General features: G+C 40.5%; 1 protein-coding gene across 1 annotated transcript in view; it reads left to right on the top strand.

Annotated features, from left to right (window-relative positions):
* SNX31 (sorting nexin 31) overlaps positions 1–22,005 on the top strand; it is an 86,146-nt gene that overhangs the window by 41,585 nt on the left and 22,556 nt on the right. The window contains exons 7-9 of the mRNA XM_036741895.1: positions 5,709–5,796; positions 12,665–12,734; positions 17,862–17,954. Of these exons, the coding sequence (XP_036597790.1) occupies positions 5,709–5,796; positions 12,665–12,734; positions 17,862–17,954 (251 nt within the window). The remainder of the gene's footprint in view (positions 1–5,708; positions 5,797–12,664; positions 12,735–17,861; positions 17,955–22,005) is intronic.

The following is a 22,005-nucleotide window of genomic DNA, read 5'->3' on the forward strand; positions in this document are numbered from 1 at the left end:
GGATACTAATCTCTCCTCACTCTCCTTCTCCTTATCTGATTACTCCTTCTCAGTCCCCTTTGCTGGATCTTTCTCCAAGTGATACCTGCTAACCATGAGTATCATACCCACAGGCATCTGCCCTGGGCCTTCTCTTCTTCTATTCCAGGGGTGGGGAATGTGTGGCCTTGAGGGTACTTGTGGCCCTCTAGATCCTTGGGTACAACCTTTTGACTGAGTCTGAGTTTTACAGAACTTTTATTTTACTATTGCTTACTATTATTTACAGAATGATTTTATTAAGGGGATTTGCTCTGTGAAGTTTGGATTCAGTCAAAGGGCCGCACTTGAAGACCTAGAGGGCCACATGTGACCTCGAGACTGCAAGTTCCCCACTCCTGTATGTATTCTATTTCACTTGGTGATCTCTTCAGCTCCCATAGATTAAATTATTGTCATTATATTAATGATTCTCAAACTTTCTTATCCAACCCTAACCTCGTTGCTGACCTCTAGTCTTGCATCTTCAATCTCCTATGAGACATTTCAAACTGTATGTTCTGTGGATATCTTAAATGCAACATGTTCAAACTAAACTCATTATCTTTGCTCCAAACCATCCCCTCTTCCTAATTTCCTGGTTGCTGTTGAGGTTATCACTATCCTCCCAGTAACCCAGGCTCACAAGCTAGGTACCATGCTTGATTCCTCACTCTCTCACCCCCTGAATCCAATCTATTGCCATGTTCTGTTGATTCTACTTTTGCAGCATCCTCATATATCCCTCTTTCTCTTTTCTGACACTTCTGCCATCCTAGTATGGGCCCTCATCACTTCATGCTTGGACTATTGCGATAGGCTGCTGTTGGTCTGCCAGTCACAAGGCTCTCCCCATTCCAGTTTGTCCTCCCCTCAGCTGTCAAAATGATCTTCTAAAGCACGTCTGACCATGTTACACCCCCCCACACACACTCAATAAGCTCCAGTGGCTCCTTATTGCCTCTAGGATAAAATATAAAATCCTCTCTTTAACTATCAAAGCTCTTCAAAACCTGAAACCCACTCCCTACTTCTTGTACATTACACCTCTCCTTCCGCCAATACTGTGTGATTCAGTGATTCAGTGACACTGGCCTAGCTGCTCTTCAATGAAATGCTCCATCTCCAGATTCCAGGCATTTTCACTGGCTGTCCCCCATGCTTGGAGTGTTCTCTGTCATCATCTCTGCCCTCTGGGTTTCCTAGCCTCCTTCCAGTCGTAACTAAAATCCCACATTCTGCAGTGCCTTCCCTTTGTTGATTTATACCATATATAACTTGTTTGTACATCATTGTGTACATGTCTCCCTCATTAGACTGCGAGCTCCTTGAAGGAAGGAAATAAGCATTTATTAAGCACCTAGGTGGTTCAGTGGTTAGAGCGCTGGGTCTGGAGTCAGGAAGACCTGAGTTTAAATCAGACATTAACTAGCTCTGTGACCCTGGGCAAGTCACTAAACCTGTTTGCCTTAATCCACTGGAGAAGGAAATGGCAAACCACTTCAGTGTCTTTGCCAAGAAAATCCTATGAACAATAAGGTGCATGAGGTCACGATGAGTCAGACATGATTGAATAACAGCATGCACCAGGCACAATTTACAAATGATCTCATTTGATTAAAAGAACAATCCTTAGAGGAAGGCGCTATTATTATCCCCATTTTGCTGTTGAGGAAACAGAGGCAAACAGAGGTTGAGTGACTTGCCCAGGGTCACACAGCTAAGGGTCTGAGGTCAGATTTGAACTCAGATCTTTTGGCTCCAGAACCAGGCTCCACTGTGCTACTTCTCCCTTGTGAGCAAGGACTGTCTTAGGCCTTTCTCTGTATCCCTATCACTTAATACAGTGCCCGGCACATAAGAAGATGCTTAAAAAATGTTTGACTTGACTGATTGAGATGCATAAAATCAGAGTTGGAAGGAATCTCTGAGTTTATCCAGTCCATTCTCATCTATAACTTTCTCTAGTGGTCATCTCGCCTCTACTTAATGACTTCCAGGGATGGAGCATTTCCAAGGCAGCTCATTCTATTTTGGATAGCTCTACTTGTTGAGAAAGTTTTCCTTATATCGAAATCTGCCTCCCTGTAATTTCTACTTTGTTGTTTAATAGTTTTTCAGTTGTGTCCAACTCTTTATGACCCCATTTGGGGTTTTCTTGGCAAAGACACTGGAGTGGTTTGCCATTTCCTTCTCCAGCTCATTTTACAGATGAGGAAACTGAGGCAAACAGGGTGAAGTGACTTGCCCAGGGTCACGCAGCTAGTAAGGGTCTGAGTCCAGATTTGAACTCAGGAAGATGAGTCTTACTAACTCTAGGCCTGGTGCTCTATCCACTGCACCACCTGACTTTTGGGGAAAAGCAGTACAGGTCAAATCCCCGTTCCACATATAGGAACTTCAGTTATTAGAAGACAACTACTACATGTACCCTTTCCCCCAAGCTTTTGAGGTAACCCACTTCCCTTTTCAACGTTGAACATCTGCGATTTCTCCAATTGATCTTCCTGTGGCAGAGTTTTGAATCTTTTCCTGATTACAGCTTCCTTTCTCCTAATAGTCTCTAGTTTATCAAGGCTTCTAGGCAGCTAGGTGGACCTGGAGTCAGAGAGATCTGAATTCAAATCCAGCCTTAGACACTTATTGACCGTGTGACCCTGGGCAAGTCACTTAACTCCTGTCTGCCGCAGTTACCTTGTCTGGAAAAATGGCTAATAATAGTAACAACCTTCTAGGGTTGTGAGAATAAAATGAGATATTTGGAGAGTGCTTTGCAAACCTTAAGGAACTCTAAGAATGCTAGGTCTAATAATAATTGTTATTAAAATGGAATAGCTGGAACTTAAGCACAGTGCTACAGATACATTTTGACCCAGTCAGGCTGTAGCAAGACTATCTCTCTCACTTGCCTGGTTCTGGACCCAAGTCTCAAAGCCATCCTGAGATCACATTAATTTTTTTGACAGCCACGTCACATTGTTGGCTCATGTCTAACCACAACCCTTAGGTCTTTTGAAAACACATAAAATACTTTACAGCTCCATCTCTTATACTTGAGCAGTCTTTTTTTTTTTTTTAACTCAAGCTCAGGAATGTACATTTATCCCTATTCACTTTCATCTTGTTAGCTTCAGCTTATTAAGATTTTCTGGCTCTCAGTTTTGTCATCTAGTTTATTATAATTTCCCCCAGCTGTGTGTCAAAACTTTATTGCAAATAGGGGAGAAACTATGAAGAAGTAGTTTATTTTCCCTTGTGACAGAGTTGACTTGGCTAAGGAATGGGGAATTCAAACACGCCTCACTTCCTATGACTAGCCAGTCAATTAGTCAACAAGCATTTCTATTTCTGTTTCTATTCTATTTCAACAAGCACTTTCTATCTGCCAGGCAATGTGCTAAATTCTGGGGATACAAAAAAAAGCAAAAAGATAGTCCTTGCCCTCAAGAAGCTTGAAGTCTAATGGGGAAGACAGGATACAAATAACTGTACATAGAAGCTATACAGTGCAAATGGTCATCTCAGAGCAGCTGAGGAGTGGGGGTTGGGGTGGGGAGAGAAGACCAGGGAAGTATTCTTGCAGAAATAGGACTGGGGCCGAGATTTAAAGGAAGCCAGGGAAACCAGGAAGCAGAGGTGAGTAGGCAGAGCATTCCAGGCAGGGGGACAGCCGGTGAAAAGGCATGTTCAAGGAAAGGCAAGAGGACTATCATCTCTTATTGTGTGTGGAAGTAGATGCAAAGGTAGGAAGGGACCAGGTTGTGAAGGGCTTTAAAAGCCAGTCAACCTGGAGTTGGAAAGACCCGAGTTCAAATCCATCCTAGCTGTATGACCCTGGGTAAGTCATTTAATGCCAATTGCCTCCAAATTAAAAAAAAAGGCAAGCAAAGAATGTTCTATTTAATCCTGGAGGTGAGAGGGATCCGCTGCAGTTTATTGAATAGAAAGATAACATGGTCAGACCTGAGCCTTAGGAAAATCAATTTGGCAAGTAAATGGAGGGTGGACTGGAGTAGTGTGGGGAGAGACTTGAGCCTGGGAGACCAATCACAAGGGCTGTTGTAATAGACCAGGAGTGAGATGAACCATGGCGGCAACTTTCCAAGCCTGAGATGTATGAGAGAGATTAGAAAGATAGAAATGACACAATTTGGCTGTTAATTGGATATGTGCAAGAGAGGAGTCAAATATAACGCTGAAATTGTAAACCTGGGAGGGTGGGGTGCCCTTGGCAGCAGTAAGGAAGTGTGGAGGAAGGAAAGGTTGGAGGGGAAAAATGATGAGTTCTCTTTTGTACATGTTGAGTTTGGGATACCTAGGAAACATCCCGTTCGAGCGGCACACATTTATATATGGCGCCTTAAGGTTTGCAAAATGCTTTACAATTATTCATTCATTTTATCATCCTCACAACCCTGGGAGACAGGTGTTGTTATTCGCTGCACTTTACAGATGAGGAAACCAAGGCAGACAAAGGTTAAGTGACTCACCCGGGGTCATAACCCCTGGTAAGTGTGTGAAACCAAATTTGAATTCTGGTCTTTCTGACTCTAGGTCTAGCACGCTAACAACTTGGCGCCACCTAGCTGCTTTTTAAGATGTTGGAAAGGCCAAATAGGATGTAAAGTAAGACTGGAGCTCAGGAGACAGGTTAGGATTAGACACATAGATCTGAGCATAGAGGTGATGATGGAACCCATGGGAGCTGATGAGATCAATAAGCCGAGTCCCAAGATTCTGGTCAACCACTTCCTTGACCATTGGGCAGGCTCTGGAACTCACTACCTTCCTACTTACAGTCTTCCTCTCCCCAGCTCAGGGTCAATCAAGGTCAACATTAGCATTGTCTTCAATAAGAGTGTGACAATTTCTTACCTTATATCTTCACTCACAATCCCAGAAATTATTTTGTATATGTCATTTATTTAATTTTCTTTGCATGTATTGCTTCTTCTCAACAAAATTTAAAGCCCCTCAAGGGCCAGGATGCTCTCATTTATTTTTCTTTTTAACAACATTGCCTAGCACAATGTCTAGAAAATACTTAATAAATTCTTGTTAAACTGAATTGAACTGCAAATTTAATAAATATGCCACCTGTGCTTTCATCAAAGTATTTGACTTAAAAAACCAAAAACTTGAATAGCATGGGACCAAGGATAGAACTTTGGTGGCCTCCTAGAGACTTCAGACAGACTACACTGACTTTAATCTGTTAGCATTCTATATCTAGTTGGTCACCCGCTTCCAAGTCCATCCAACTTGACTGTCATTCAGTTCATATCTCCCCACATTGCCCTCAAAGACATAAGAGAATTCGGCAAATGCTTTGCCGAAACCTATGTGTGTTATTCAATTTGACAAATATTTATTAAATTTCTAATATTTTTAGGTGCTAGGGATACAAGAAGACATTACTTAGTTCTTGTCCTGGAGTTGCCTTAACTCTTTTCTGTCTGTAGGATTCCCTAGACAATCTAATAAACTAGAGTCGATTAGTCTAGTAATGCTGTCAGTAAAGGAAAAAGTAAAAAAAAAAAAAAAGCATTATATGAACAAGATTATACTACAGTTGTTTATTTTTACAATAGCAATATTATTTTATTTTGTTGTTTTGAAAGTGTGGGGGAGTCTAAGAAAAATGTAGGATGTTTTAACCAGGTATTTTCCTCCCCTACCTTTCTCTTTAGTAATGAAAAAAATGGCAGAATTTGAACTCCCATATGTGAGTCTTCAAAGTACGGAAGTGGAAAACTGTAAGGTTGGACTTCGAAAATGGTGAGTACAGTAATTGATTATGGACAACTCTACAGCGTGGAGGTGGCCGGGACAATCTTTGTATAATTATCAGAGAACTGACCTTAGAAAACACCTAGTCCAACTTCTTTGCTTCACAAACGAGGAAACAGGGGTCCACAGAGGTTTAAGTGACTTATCTAAGGTCACCCTGGCAGCATTCTTCTGCCTCCAGATTCAGCAGTCTCTTTCTGCTCTACTGGTACTGCCTGGATGCTACAGCCAGTTCATGTTCCCCAACTTGTGAGAGAGGGACAATTTTAAGAAATTAGAAGAATAGCTAGCATTTATGTATGACAGCTAGGTGACGCAACGGATAGAGCACTAGACCTGGAGTCAGGAGGACTTGTAGGACACTTACTAGCTGTGTGACCCTGGACAAGTCAATTAACTCTGTTTGCCTCAGTTTCCTCATCTGTAAAAACAAGCTGGAGGAGGAAATAGCAAACCGCTCCAGCATCTTTGCCAAGAAAACTCCCAATGGGATCACAAAGAGCTGGACGTGACTGAAAAATGACTGAACAGCAAAAGGCATTTATATAGTGCCTACTATGTGTCCGGCACTGTGCCAAGTACTTTACAAATATTACTTCCTTTGATCCACACAACAACCTGTGAGATATTAATCAATCCCCATTATCCCATAATCCCCTATTATCAATCCCCATTTTACATGTGAGGAAACTGAAGCAGATAGAATTTACACACAGCTAAGAAGTGTCTGAGACTGGATTTGAACTCAGGTCTTCCTGACTCCAGGCCTACTGCACCACTTAGTTGTTTCTAAAGCAACCAAGATTTAGAGGGCTGACAAAAATTACAACTTAATTTCAGTGTAATTGGTTTCCTTTGTGATCTGACGTATTTTCTGTTATGCACTTAAAAGCATGATTGTGTGAAGGGATCTGTAGGCTTCACCAAACTTTTTCCAACAGATCCTTATATCCCATCATCTTGAAACCCTCCACTCTCCTCCTTGTCCTTTTCTGAGTGTTCTCCAGGTTGGTAATGCCCTTATTGAAGTAGGGTATCCAGAAGGAAACAACATTACTCTGAATGTGGTCTGATCCACAGAATACTGTGGATTTATCACCCCCTTAGGCACTGGTGCTTTTCTAAATTAATGTAGCAGCAGATCCCATTAGCTTTCACTACTGCCATATTGCCGTGTTGACTCATAGAGATTGCAACCATTTTGAAAATGGTTTCATTTTGTGACAGCAGTTGTCATTTATGTATGCTTTTTATAACACGAGGCCGACTCTCAAGTCTGACCTTGACCTCAGTGAAATCAGATTGAGCTGGTTTCTCCACCTTTAGTTAGTTCTCTGTCAGTTGAGCACTGCATTTCTGTCAACCAGTCAACAAACATTTATTAAGTAGTTACTATGTGCCAGGCACTGTACAGAGCAAAAAGAGGGTCCCTGAACTTGAGGAGTCTACATTCTGATGGAGGAGTCAACATGCAATAATTATGCACATATGAGATGTGGTCGGTGGAAACGGAAGGTAATCTTGGGGAAGGTGATAGCTCAGTGTAGGGAGGGCTTAGAATGGCCTCTTGCAGAAAGTGGGATTTGATATGGGTCTTGAAGAAGCTAGGGAAGCTGGAAGGTAGGTTAGGAGGCAGAGAATACCATTCATGGGGGATGGCGAGGGCAAAGGTACAAAGTTGGAGGTGAGTGTGAGCGCTAATGAGTAACTGGGTCATAGAGTGTGTAAAGAGGAGGAAAGTATGAGAAAACTGTCAAGGTAGGAAGGGGCCAGGTCTTGAAGGACTCTAAAACACAAACCGAGGACTTTTTTTTTCTTTTTTTTTTTAAGTGTCTTGTAATTAGTTTTTTATTAATTTATTTATTTAACATATTTAGTTTTCAGCATTGATTTTCACAAGAGTTTGAATTACAAATTTTCTCCCCATTTCTACCCTCCCCCCACTCCAAGATGGCGTATATTCTGGTTGCCCTGTTCCCCATTCAGCCCTCCCCTCTGTCACCCCACTCCCCTCCCATCCCCTTTTCCCTTCCTTTCTTATAGGGGAAGATAAATTTCTACACCCCATTGCCTGTGTATCTTATTTTCTAGTTGCATGCAAAAACTTTTTTTTTTGTTTTTGAACATCTGTTTTTAAAACTTTGAGTTCCAAATTCTCTCCCCTCTTCCCTTCCCACCTACCCTCCCTAAGAAGTCAAGCAGTTCAACATAGGCCACATGTGTATCATATATATAACCCTTCCACAATACTCATGTTGTGAAAGACTAACTATATTTTGCTCCTTCCCAACCCATCCCCCTTTATTGAATTTTCTCCCTTGACCCTGTCCCCTTTCGAAAGTATTTGTTTTTGACTACCTCCACCCCCATCAGCCCTCCCCTCCATCATCCCTCCCTTTTTTTTATCTTCTTCCCTCTTCTTTCCTGTGGGGTAAGATTCCCAATTGGGTATGTATGGTGTTCCCTCCTTAGGCCAAATCTGATGAGAGCAAGGTTCACTCATTCCCCCCTCACCCGCCCTCTCCCCTCCTCCCACAGAACTGCTTCCTCTTGCCACCTTTATGCGAGATAATCCACCCCATTCTATCTCTCCTTATCTCCCTCTCTCAATATAGTCCTCTCTCATCCCTTAATTTGATTTTATTTATTTTAGATTTCTTCCCTTCATCTTCAACTCACCCTGTGTCCGCGCTCTCTCTCGCCCTCCCTCTCTTCCCCTCTCTCTCTCTATATATATATACATATATATTTTTATATACACATAGATATATACATACACATTCACCCATATATATACATAAACATATATATATATATGCATATTCCCTTCAGCTACCCTAATACTGAGGTCTCATGAATCATACTTGTCATCTTTCCAGGTAGGAATGTCAACAAAACAGTTCACCTTTAGTAAGTCCCTTGCAATTTCTTTTTCTTGTTCTTTTTCTTGATTACCTTTTCATGCTTCTCTTGATTCTTGTGTTTGAAAGTCAAATTTTCTATTCAGTTCTGGTCTTTTCACTGAGAAAGCTTGAAATTCCTCTATTTTATTGAATGTCCATGTTTTGCCTTGGAGCATGATACTCATTTTTGCTGGGTAGGTGATTCTTGGTTTTAATCCTAGCTCCATTGACCTCCGGAATATCGTATTCCAAGCCCTTTGATCTCTTAATGTAGAGGCTGCCAGATCTTGGGTTATTCTGATTGGGTTTCCACAATACTCAAATTGTTTCTTTCTGGCTGCTTGCAGTATTTGCTCCTTGATCTGGGAGCTCTGGAATTTGGTGACAATATTCCTGGGAGATTTCTTTTTGGGATCTATTTGAGGAGGCAATCGATGGATTCTTTCAATTTCTATTTTGCCCTGTGGCTCTAGAATATCAGGGCAGTTCTCCTTGATAATTTCTTGAAAGATGATATCTAGGCTCTTTTTTTGATCATGGCTTTCAGGTAGTCCAATAATTTTTAAATTTTCTCTCCTGGATCTATTTTCCAGGTCAGTGGTTTTTCCAATGAGATATTTGACATTGTCTTCCATTTTTTCATTCTTTTGGTTCTGTTTTATAGTATCTTGATTTCTCATAAAGTCACTAGCTTCCACTTGCTCCAATCTAATTTTTAAAGTAGTATTTTCTTCAGTGGTCTTTTGGACCTCCTTTTCCATTTGGCTAATTCTGCCTTTCAAGGCATTCTTCTCCTCATTGGCTTCTTGGAGCTCTTTTGCCATGAACTGGTCTCAGGCCATGGAAGAGCTCAAAAAGAATTTGGAAAAGCAAGTTAGAGAAGTAGAGGAAAAATTGGGAAGAGAAATGAGAATAATGCGAGAAAACCATGAAAAACAAGTCAATGACTTGCTAAAGGAGACCCAAAAAAATACTGAAAAATACACTGAAGAAAACAGCACCTTAAAAAATAGACTAACTCAAATGGCAAAATGGTTCAGAGCCATTTTTTATAGGTTTTTGGAGGGACTCCATACGGAGCTCACACTAGTCCCTGCTTACCAGCTGCCATCTTGGCTCCGCCCCCTATTCTCAAACCGAGGACTTTTATATTGATCCGGAGGTAATACAAAGCCACTGGCATTTATTGAGGAAGGGGACACTCAAGGAGAGAAGGGAAATTGAAATGATCAAATAATTAAAGGGTAATTTTTTTTTTGAGGCAATCGGTATTAAGTGACTTGCCCAGGGTCATTCAGCTAGTAAGTGTCTGAGGCTGGATTTGATCTGAGGTCTTACTGACCCTAGGGCTGCTGATTTATCTACTGTGCCACCCAGCTGCCCCAGGGGTGATAATGAAGAAGTCACTAGTATCCCTGAAGAGAGCAGTTTCTGTTGAATAATGAGGTCAGAAGCCAGATTGCAGAGAGTTACAAAGTAAGTGAGAGCAAAGGAAGTGTAGACAATTTTCTGAAACAGTTCAGCCAAGAAGATGAGGAGAGCTATAGTATGAGAGTGGGCATGGTCACATCGAGTGACGGTTATTTACAGATGGTGGAGATATGGCATGTTTTGAAGGCATCAGGGAAAGAGCCAATAATAGGAGGAGATTGAAGGTTAGAGAAAGTAGGGATGAGAGAGAGGATGAGACCAAGGGTGCATGTAGAGCAATTGGTTTTGGAAAGAGAAGGGCAACCTCTTAAGGTAAGTTAGAAATGAAGGAGGAGATAGTGGGGGAAGGTACCTGAAGGATATGAAGTGAGGACAGACAAAGAGGGAGCCCTTAGTGAGTGGCCTCCATTTTTGATATGGGATATGAAACGAGGTCCATATGCACATATTTCATTGCTCTCTTCTGTTGTATTTTTAATTCTGTGGTCTTTAAGAATGGATATTGCTCAGAAGAAGCATGCAAATGTTATAGCTCTTAATGAATATACTTCCAAGAACTGGTAGCAGGCTGTCTATCTTTCCTCTGAGAACCAGGCAAGCTAAGTGCAAAGAAGTTCATCACCAGAGGTCTGGCCATCATCAGGTGGCATGGAACTTGGGATGGGGTTGGGAAGTGAAATCTAGCTAATGAAACAGTTTAGTCAGCGTAATGACAACATGGCTAGTGACTGCTGTCGAGGTGTAAGACCCAACAAGACCAGCGACAAGAGCTGCCAGCACAGGTTCTTTGATCTGCTTTTCTAAGGAAAGTAACTCTAAGGGGTTAACAATTGCAGTTTGATGAAACTTACATATATCATTCCCTTAGTTCAGGGGAGAAAGCCAGCACCCTGAACTTCAGAGCAAATACAAACAGAAATTACAAGCCTACATTGTATAAACAGAGCAAATAATACACAGAGATCAACAGACAGGCCTCTGTCTGTCTGACCAAATCATAATAGTTACCAGAGAAGTATCAACATCTGGGTTTTCTTTCTTCAAGGCCAGAGGTGGGGGGGGAGCTCCAGCGGCTGCCTAGAGTCTCCACACCAACACTCTTTCAGTGAGTAAGAGCTCCAAACAAAAACATTAACCTCTGAGTTTATATACCCTTCTTAGGGCCCGAAGGCTTCACATCTATTTAGCAAAAGAGGCTTTTATACCTGGGGCTTAATACCTAGTTAGCAAAAGGGTGTAGGCCTGAGGCTTTGCACCTAGTAAGACTTAATGAAAGGCACCTGATTACGTTAGCATTCTAAAAGGGAAAACAGTAAAAAAAAGTCCACCTTAATTAATATTACACTAAGGTATAGGGAATGTTGTCATCTGCACCCATAGAGGAAGCATCCTCATGGGGAAATTGTAGATTATTGAGGTACTAGAATAATTTGTTTTTCAATGAGCTCTTATTACTACTGATAGGGTGAAGGGGTTAGATGTATGATTTGGTTGGTCTAGAATAGCAATTCTCAAACTTTTTGGTCTCATACCTACTTTACACTCTTAAAAACTATTGAGGACCTCAAAGAGCTTTTGTTTATGTGGGTTACAATCTATCAAATATTTACTATATTAGAAATTAAAATATCTTAATGTTATTATGAAAATAGTTTTGGCTTCGTGGGTCCCCTGCCACACTTTGAGAACCTCTGGTCTGGGAAATTCCCCAGGAGAAAACCTCCAATGTAGATCAGCAATTGCCTCGCCATTTATGAAATTAGCCTTACCTAGGGCATAGACAAGGGACTTTCCCAGGATCACAAAGTCAGTACATACCGTGGAGGCAGACTCTCTATCCACTATGGCAAGCTATCTCTCCTTACTGAATATCAGCAACAGTAAAACCTTTGGAGTTATAACTCTTGAAGGAGAAAGGGGAAATAAATGTTTTTGGAGTGGGAGGACCTGGGTTCAAATTCTGCCTTAGTTACTCTTAGTTACCTCTATGATCACTTCACCTTGTCTGAGTCATAAGTTTCCTTAGCTATAAAATAAGAGCATTGGACTAGTTAATATTATTAATAATAATGATAATAGTAGCTAGCATTTATGTAGCATTTGAAGGTTTGCAAAGTGCTTCCAAATATTATTTCATTTTATCCTCACAACTATGGTGGGAGGTAGGTAGTAATATTATTCTCATTTTTCAGAGGAGGAAACTGAGTGATCTTATAATCCTAACCCCTGTCTCCAATCAGTACCTTTCTTATTTTTGCAACTTTAAATTGTATTTAGATGAAAAAGATGGAAATATTGCTCAATTTTTCGAAAGTCTAGATTCTCTTTCCAGGAAGATTGTCTGGGAGGTCTCAGTCTCTTTCCAATCTCCCCTTCTTTTTTTTTCCTCACCACCACCCCCAACCCCTATCCACATATTCTTCAATTTGATTTTTGATTTAGGAAGAAATTATTCCTCTATATTCTGTTGCTCTCCACTAGCCAAGATTTAGAAATTAATTTATTGCTTTTGAATTATTCAGGTATATGGATCCATCCCTTGACTCCATGCTTATGGACTGCCGAACTGCTGTCAATCTGCTGTACGGCCAGGTAAAAGGACATCAGCATTCTGAGTTTCTGGATGTTCTAAGGACACCCTTAAGACAACATTGGCCAGGCATCAAGCATTTATTAGTGCCTGCTATGTGCCAGACACTGCGGTAAATGCTGGGGATACAAAGCAAGACAAAAACCCCAACAATCCCTGCCCTCAACGAGCTCACAGTTTAATGGAGGAACAGCATGTGAACAACAATTACAAAGAAAATATATACAGGATAAATTAGAGGTAGTCTCAGAGACAAGGCACCAAGATGGCGGCTGGGGGGGGAGGCTTCCTACAGAAGGTGGGATGTTAGCTGAAATGTGAAAGAAGTCAGGGAAGCCAGGAGGCAAAGATGAAGAGGAGGGACAGCCAGCGAAAATACTCAGTTTTCAGGAGATGGAATGTTTTGTGAGAGTAACACCCTGGGCATCAGAGTACATGGAATAAGGTGGAAGAAGAATTGAATAAATAGAAAGAGGCCAGGTTATGAAGGGCTTTGCAAGCCAAGCAGGGTTTTAGTAGCAAATATTATCAGATCCTTCAGGTTGCAGTCAATGAAAGAAAAGATAAACTCAGAAGAAATTGCATAGTTTGTTCTTCCTCCACTTTAATAAGAACCTTTATTGAGTTTACAATCAGTTCCTCATCACCAAGGCTAGTGGGAGATGAGAATGAAAATTGTTATTCCTCAGATATCATTTGAGGATCACCTTCCTTTCCACTCCCCACACCAAGCAATAATTACCCAGCTAAAAGAAAAACCCCAAAGGCTAAAAGACTAATTGCTTTCACTTCTTCCCTCTTCTCCCATTAGCACTTGGTGAAAGTTCTAATCAGCAGAGAAATCACCCAGAAGATGAACTGGGCAACAGAACGGAAGCGAAATCTATGTAATCCATGTTATTAGCCCCTAAATAATTACGGGTTGATTTTATAGCATGTTTCTTCCCTCCTAACAAATCTTCATTAGTGGTGGTTCCCAAGCTGTCTCTGTTTTCTATTTTGCTACCCCATTCATTCCCTAGTGCCTCAGTCCTACCCACATGTCAGATCTCAATGGCTAGCTATTCATTTATTTCCATCGATGTCTGAACTTCCAAGGAAAGTTATGATACCTTCTTTGCAGATCTGTGAGAAATGTTTCCCAGTCCTTTTTTAAAAGCCTGTGTTAATGACAAGGTAGTTCTTTTCATAGCTTTCAAATAACCTAATGCTTCTGCTGGCTGTCAACGAAGTGTCAGTCCACTTTTGTGGCATGATAGGGTGAGAGACACACTAATGACACTTGTTTCCTGGTGACTTTTATTTGGTCTGATACTCAACACCTAGTTGTACTTGTAGTTTTGAATAAATTAAGGAGGTAGGAGGTAGAAGGAGAGGGTGAAGGGCCCAACTATTAGATTAGTCCTTTGAAAAATGTCTTCAATTGGAAAATGTATCATAGTAATATATATTTACAGAGTGCTTTTAAGGTTGCAAAGCTGTTTACATATGTTATCTCAACTCACAAAGGCCCTGAGAGGTAATTGCTAAGAGCATCATTATTCCCCTTTTATCAAGGAAAAAACCCAAGCTAAGAACTGGTCAAATGAGTGTCTCATGATTACACAGCTATTAAATGTCTGAGGTAGGATTTTAGCTCAGTTCTTCCTGATGTTAATGACAGTGCTCTGTCCAGTGCTTCTTAAACTGTGTCTCCACCCCATATGGGGGTCGTGAAAAATTGGGCAACAGTAAAAGGTTTTGGAACTCGCAATGACCAAAAATTAATTAAAAATCAAACTCAGTTGAGGATCTTAGATGTTTCTGACAGCTCTTGGCTTGCCCATGTTGCATCTGGCACCTTCACTGCAGCCTTGGTTCTGAACACAAAGCATGCACTCTTTGCACTGTGCATGCCCTCAGGCCACACAATGCCAGCCAACACTGTGGAAATTTGAAAAGGAGTCCCCAGTGGAAAAAGTTTAAGAAGCCCTGACCCTAGGCTATGCTTCTTCTGACCATCAGCTCTTAATCACAGGCAGCAGGATGGGATAGTGAATGGAGAATCAGAGTAGGTATGGGGACACTTAAGGTCAAATCTCAGTTCTGCCATTTACTAGCCTTGTGGAATCTTGGGCATGCGCCCAACTCTCTGGACCTTGGTTTTCTCACCTGAGGGGTCAATTAAGGGGCTTGTTCTAGAGGGACTCAAAGGGCTTCTCCTATTCTGAGTTGCTATAGACTGGAAGTGCTACTCTGGGTGTAGATCTAGGGTCAATGGGAGGATTTTGAATTCTCCTGCTCACTAAAGGGAAAAGTTCCTAAGAGAAAAAGAAGGTATTGGCACTGAGCATGGGGCTTTGTCTATCAAGTGCTTAATAAATATTTATTGGATTGAATTTCTTAGACAGATGTTAAAACCTGGGCCGTCAAAATCGTCCTTCTGAAGCCCTTCTAAAATATAAGTGAAATTGTCAGTTAAAAGTTTATTTTTATTATTAGCATATTCATTTTAAGTTAAATTTATGGAAGAATAGAGGTCTTTATAATCAATTTAGAGAGCATAATCAAACTTGGAACACATTTTAAAAGATTGTAGAGGTTTGTAGTTGTTGCATTTTTAATTTTTTTAAAACAAATTGTTGGTCATTACTGTGACTTATTTCATGAATTCTTAGTCAAGAACAGGGCTGGGGAACCTGGGGCCTTAAATCCTTAAGTGTGGCCTTTTGACTGAATCCAGATTTTACAGAATTTATTCTGGTCAGGAGCATCCTGTCTCCTCATTAATTCCTTCTCCTTATAAAATTATTCCTTTGGGATTTAGAGTTGGTTTTGTGGCATGATTTCCACATAGAGAATTCAAATGTAAAATAGTTGTATTTTTTTGTTGTTTAGATGTATCCAATTCTCCATGACCCTGTGAACCATAGCACACCAATATTGTCCATGGGGTTTTCTTGGTAAATATTGGAGTGGTTTGTCATTTCCTTCTCCAGTGGGTTAAGCGAAACAGAGGTTAAGTGACTTCTCCAGGGTCATGCGGCTAGTAAGTGTCTGAGGGAACATTTGAACTCAGGTCTTCCTGACTCCAGGCCTAGAGCTCTATCCACTGAGCCACCTAGTTGTATTATAACTTGTTTTTATTTATCCTCTTTGTGTAATGTGTGTGCCCGCGTGCATGTGTGCATGTGTGCAATGAATGTGTATGAAGCAGAATGAGTAATTATGGTGAATTTTCATTTTTATTGTCTCAGAGTCAAGAAGACCTATAGGTTTAAGTCCTGTCTTACCCTATGTCACACAGCTAGTAAGTGTCTGAGGTCAGATTTGAACTCATCTTCCTGACCCCAGGTTGGGAGCTTCATCCATTGGGTCACTTGGCTCTCCCCAATGTGAGGTTGACCAAGTACTTTATATAGGCTGGTGCTATTAGTAGCTAACATTTATATAGCTTTTACTATGTTCCAGATGCTGAGCTAAGTGCTTTACAATTATTATTTCATTTTATCCCCACAGCAACCCTGGGGGATAGGTGCCATTATTATCCTTATGTTACAGATGCGGAAACTGAAGCAGACAGAGGTTAAGTGACTTGCCCAGGATCACACAGCTAGTAGATGTCTAAGGCAGGATTTGAACTTGGGTCTTCTTGACTCTAGGTCTAGCATGCTGTCCACTATACCACTTGGGTTCTTTAGTATCTGTATTTTCATCACAGACCACCGTCTTTTGTCCAGTGACCAGGCTCTCTCTATTCATTAGAGTTGGCTCTCAAATGATGAATTTTCCTCTGAGAAAGATCTCTCTAACACAGATTGCCAACTGATCTGTGACTTGCGGAGTTAGAGAAAACACCCCCAACATGCTTTCCCCAACCGCTTACCCATGCCTGATTTTAAAATTACAAAGTTATAGGTAACACAATGACTCGACTTTTCCCTAGAGTGTAAATGACTGTTAGCAGCCTCAGCCAACATCTGTTGTAGCCTGTAAGGATAGGATATAGGGACCAGATATCTAGGGGGATGTAGTGAGGTATGAGACAGTGGGGCTTGCCTTCTAGTAGGGGATGACAGGACATAAGCATAAAAGACAAATCATACATAAGACAGTCACATACACTGACAGCGAAGCAAGTGAATGGTGCAGAATTTTATAAAAAGAATATCATATTCTAGTAGAGGGTGTCTCAAAAGTCTCAGTGCAATTTTAAGTTGTTACAGCTTACCTTCTATTTTGCTAACGTGCTCCTAGGGGAGCAGTCTTTTGTGTGAGTCCATCCATGGATTAGGGTGAAAAAGGATGGGCCTGCATATTGGAAATTTGGAAATGAATTACAAAGCATCCATTAAACACTGACTCTGTGCCAAGGGCTGTGCTAAACATTGTAGATACAAATAGAAAACCGAAGGTAGTCCCTGCCCTCAGATGCTCAAATCAGAGCACACAACAAACACATAGGAGGCAATGGTAGCCAGGAATGGGGTGTTATGGTTGGGATGGTTATGGCGCTGGGGATGGACCTTTCCAGTAGCAATGACAATGATGATTTGATTATAGTTCCAGAATTGGAAGAGGGTGGGGATGGCGCCAAAGCCAGGGGTATATGACAAGGTAACTGGCAAGAGGGTAGTCAGGGAATAAAGTGGACCATGTAAGGGACTTACAAGATTGGGGGGTGAGGATGCAAACCGACCAGGGCAGCAGTTCTAGAGCTGAAGGGGAAGACATTTGGCAAGAACAGGACAGGAGTGGTGGCACTCACCTGTAATGCACTCACCTGTGATCTTGGAGAGGCTGGGCCTGGAGGATTCTTCTATTTTGCTTAGGCATATTAGATGGCTGGACTAAAGTCAGCATTGATAGATGTGGTAAGCCCAGGGGAGATGTGTGGGTTAGGGAAATCCAGATTACCTAAGGAGAGGAAAATGCTCACATCAAAACAGGTTAAAGCTTCCATACCAATTAGACCCCTGAGCCTCCAACCTGGGAGATTCAGTCTTTAAAAAAAATAGAGGAATATGGTAGGGTCTTTTGATGGAGGATACTGAGCAAAGGGAGCCAACTAACATTCCATTTCTCAGCATAATTTGAAAGACTTTGCTTTTAGGGAAATTGCTCATTTTTACAATTTAAATTGTTTTCAGGCAGTTCAGGAAATTGAAAAAAACTGGGCCAAACCAACACCGGAGCAAAGGCAGGAATTAGAGGCCTTGAGGAAAGCAGGAAACCAGACAAAGGTAAATTCCATATCAACTTAAAAAAACCCCAACAATAACAACCTATTTGAATAAGCCTTAGGCAATTTACCAGAATTGAGGCTGTTTCTGGATTTTAATGTATGTGGTATTAAATGGGGCATATTTAACAGATGGCAAATAACCTCTTTCACTGACTTTTAGTGTTCTATTACACTGTATTTTTCCGCTATTTAAAGCATCAAAGAGTATGAGTGGAACCTATTTTATATAATAGATTATAGAATTAGAGTAAGAAAGAACCTTAGAGGTGATCAAAACCAGTCCCTTTAATTTACTGCTAAGGAAACTGAGGCACAGGGAAGTTAAGTGACTTAGCCTGGGTTATATAGTGTATGAGAGAATTTGAACCCAGAGCTTCCGATTCCAACTTTGGGTGATCTGTTCACCATGCCATGCTGATATCGTCTGGGAAGCTGGTATATAAATCTGATCACCTTTTAAATAAAAAATGAGACCTCATTATTTAAAGGAATCCTATGTGAATTCTGGCATATACAGAAGAATTCTTTTAAAATTTGAGTAATTATTTCTTGATTGACCTGTTTTATGGGTTATGATTTTTGTATATGAGTGGGCTTTAAGAAATCCCAGTAGAGAAAATGTGCTCATGAAATGGTAACGTACTTTCCAGCCAAGGCTTACTTAACACTGTACAGAGACAGACGTTTCTCTGGGAAGCCTCCAAAGCAAAGCCCTCCAAAGTAGGTCAGATTCAGAGAGGGCCTGTGTCAAAGAGTCCTCTTTCCTTCAGCAACCACGGAGTTAACTGGAAACTCCACAGGTGGCCAAATGGAATGATTTGCTCCTTTCTGAGTTTGAAGAGTCACCAAGAAAAGTAAAAATGCAGGCTTCTCTTGAGATTCTGTAACTGAAATAAGCATATTTTAAAATGCTTTAGAAGAATCTATTGGAGGACAATTTGGTGTCTAAATAAATTCTTCCCCCCAACCTGCTCTGTCAGTGATTACCCCCCTGACTTTTTAAAAAAACTTTATTTATTTTCAAGTTTCATGGATGTCTTTTTCTTTTACTTCAGATTCATTTCCTTCTAAAAATTTTCAAAATTTTTTGTTTTGAATTTAAATAGCAAAAAGTATTTCATATCCACACACATACATAAACACACATATAAGAACAAAAAAAAGAGATTTGTTTTTGGAACAGTAACGTTCCATTCATGTGGCTTACTTTTAAAAAATATTTAAAAAGCATATTAAAATTGTACTGTTTGTCTATGCTTCCTTCAGACTTCCTTCTCTTCAGGGCATTTTAAAAATGTTTTAATGGCCCTCTTTTTTTCTTTTTATATCTCTATTGCTACCCTTCTTTCTCTTCTCCACCCGCTCCACAAAAAACAGAGAATGAAAAAAAACCCAAACTCTTGCAACAAATAAGCCAAGCCAAGCCAAATAAATCCACACAGAGACCATGTCCAAAAATGTAAGTTTCAGATTCGCTTCCAAATACATCCCTCCCCTCTTCCCTACTCAGCAAACCTTTCCCTGTAAAATACAATTTTATAAAAAGGAAAAAAGAAACTTACATGATAACTTTATTATATATTTAAAAGGAACAGCAAGTTGTCCATAATAGATTTGTGGTTTCATGTGGAATCATCTTTTTTATTATGCTATGTTATGGAAATGCTTGTTTTATTCCATAAGTTAAAAACTAAATAAATAAGTAAATGTTTTTTAAAAAGATAATTTTACAAATTAGTTCTGTAAAACCATCCAGTATATTGACTATACCTGACAATATATGCAACATTCCATACCCATAGTCTTCCTACTGCTTCAAAAAAAGGGGAGGATGTGTTTTCTTATCTCTTTTGGGGGATTAAGGTTAGTCATTGTAATTATGCAATGTTCAGTTTCATTTGTTCTCTCCATGTATGTGGTTGTGGCGTTGTTCAGTTATTTTAGTTATATCTGACTCTTTGTGACCCCATTTGGGGTTTTCTTGGCAAAGATACTAGAGTGGTTTGCCATTTCCTTCTCCAACTCATCTTACGGATGAGGAAGTGACTTGCCCAGGGTCACACAGTCAGTAAGTGTCTGAGGCCAGATTTGAACTTCTGAAGATGAGTCTGCCTGACTTCAGGTCCAGCACTCTGTCCACTATGCCATTGTCGTAGTGGATGTTTATATTGTTGTCTTGGTTCTGCTTACTCCACTCTGTATCAGTTTAGTTGTCTTCCTATGTTTTCCTGAATTCCCCATATTCATGTTTCTTACTAATGATCCTCTTTCCAAAACCATTCTGGATCTGGTTAGCTTTGGGTTTCTTTTCGGGGGTTGAGTCACTTTCAGCAGCCTCGATATGGGATCACTTGGGACTCTGAACATTGCTAAATAGCAGTTCTAAGCCTAGTAGGAGAGTATGTGTGCTCATGCTCATAAACCTGACATGGTACATCTCCACAGAAAAAGAGTGAGAAATCTTGAATACTGAATCAGTTCAAGAAACTCAAAATCATCAAGTCCTGGCCTTCCATAATTTCAGTTTTCATGCGACGTGGAGTCTGAGGCAGGTGAAGGTGAGGGAGAGGGTGAACCTTTAGGGAGAGAAGCCTTTGCAAAGCAAACTTCCTATGGGGACAAGTGGTCTTATAGAGAGGGTATATGTAAAACCAGCATTTTACAAGCCTGTTGATCTTTCAGTATACCTCATCGCTGCTAACTATCATAAGAGATACAAGGAAGGCTCACTTCTCTCTCTCGCTCCTTTCGCATACACAAAGATAGGTACATTCAATTTTTTGAGAGAAGGGAGGAAAGCAGAGAAACAAGATAGGATGCCAAAAGGTTAAGACTTACTGGTGATTGAAAGTGGGGGGGTGAGGGAGGGGGTTACTAAGGAGAAGGGTAAGAGGGAGAATTAGTTTTGATTTTGTTTCATTTTTTAAAGGAAAAATACGACATCAGAAAAAAAGAGAGAGAGCACACTTTTGGCCAATGGGGACAAGGATAGCTTGTCAGAGATTCCCTGAAAATTGTAGACTTTGTAAAGCTATATCCTGAGCAAACTATATACTGGGGCCTATCAACATAGAACAAATGAAGTTTTCTGTTTTGAAATAAAAGTATCATTTTTGTGTATGTGTATATGCATACACACACATCCTCACATTTACACATGCAGGTGTGCTTGTGCAGGCTGGGGATGTGGAATCTATTTTTCTTTAAATTAAAACTTTAAATTTAATTTGTCATATCATTTGCACCTGTAAGTTAAGAATGTCAGACGTCAACAAACATTTATTGAGTATCTAATTTATACAAGACACTGTTATGTTAGGTGCTTGGGGTATTAAAATAAAATAAGATGTGGTTGGTACAACCTAACAGTGCCTTCAAAAATTGAACTTTTCAAATAGGATGATCTGGTGTGCTTTCCACATGTAGGCTCTTGAGATCTCTCTGTCTCCATTTCTGTCTGTCTGTTTCTGTCTGTCTCTGTTTCTGTCTCTGTCTCTCTCTGTCTCTATCTCAGTCTCTCTCCCTCCCTCCCTCCCCCACTCCCTCTCTCTCTTTCTTTCCCTGTCCCCTTTCTCCCTGTCTTCACACCAACTCACTCCTGCTGAAATTCCATTTCCAAGATCTACTTCTCTGCTATCATCTTTAAAAAGCAGCCTTATAGGGCAGGCATCCTGGTTAAATGTTTAAACACTAGCTTTCTGTGTGTATGGGTGTAGAATGCACACAAGACATACTTTCAAGTTTGATCTGCACTGTTAACACTTTCTCCATCACTTTCTTAAGTTTGGAAGATCAACAAAACAAAGCATCAAGCCCTGATTTGAAGCTGATTTCTGAGGTGTAAATGCTCACACTGAAAAATGAACAATTTGGCTCTCTCAGGCCAGTAGGAGGTGGTTCCATGATATCCTTGCCACGCATGTCTGGGAAAACAAAATATTCTATTAGCTTGAAGAAATTAAAAATTTTCCCCGGTGTAAAATTTCTCCCTCAGTTCTCTCACAGAGTGGAATTTTAATTTTTTTCATTTTTTTCCTCTCAGTTATCCT

The sequence above is a fragment of the Trichosurus vulpecula genome, chromosome 1 (genome assembly GCF_011100635.1).
Source record: "Trichosurus vulpecula isolate mTriVul1 chromosome 1, mTriVul1.pri, whole genome shotgun sequence".
Taxonomy (NCBI): domain Eukaryota; kingdom Metazoa; phylum Chordata; class Mammalia; order Diprotodontia; family Phalangeridae; genus Trichosurus; species Trichosurus vulpecula.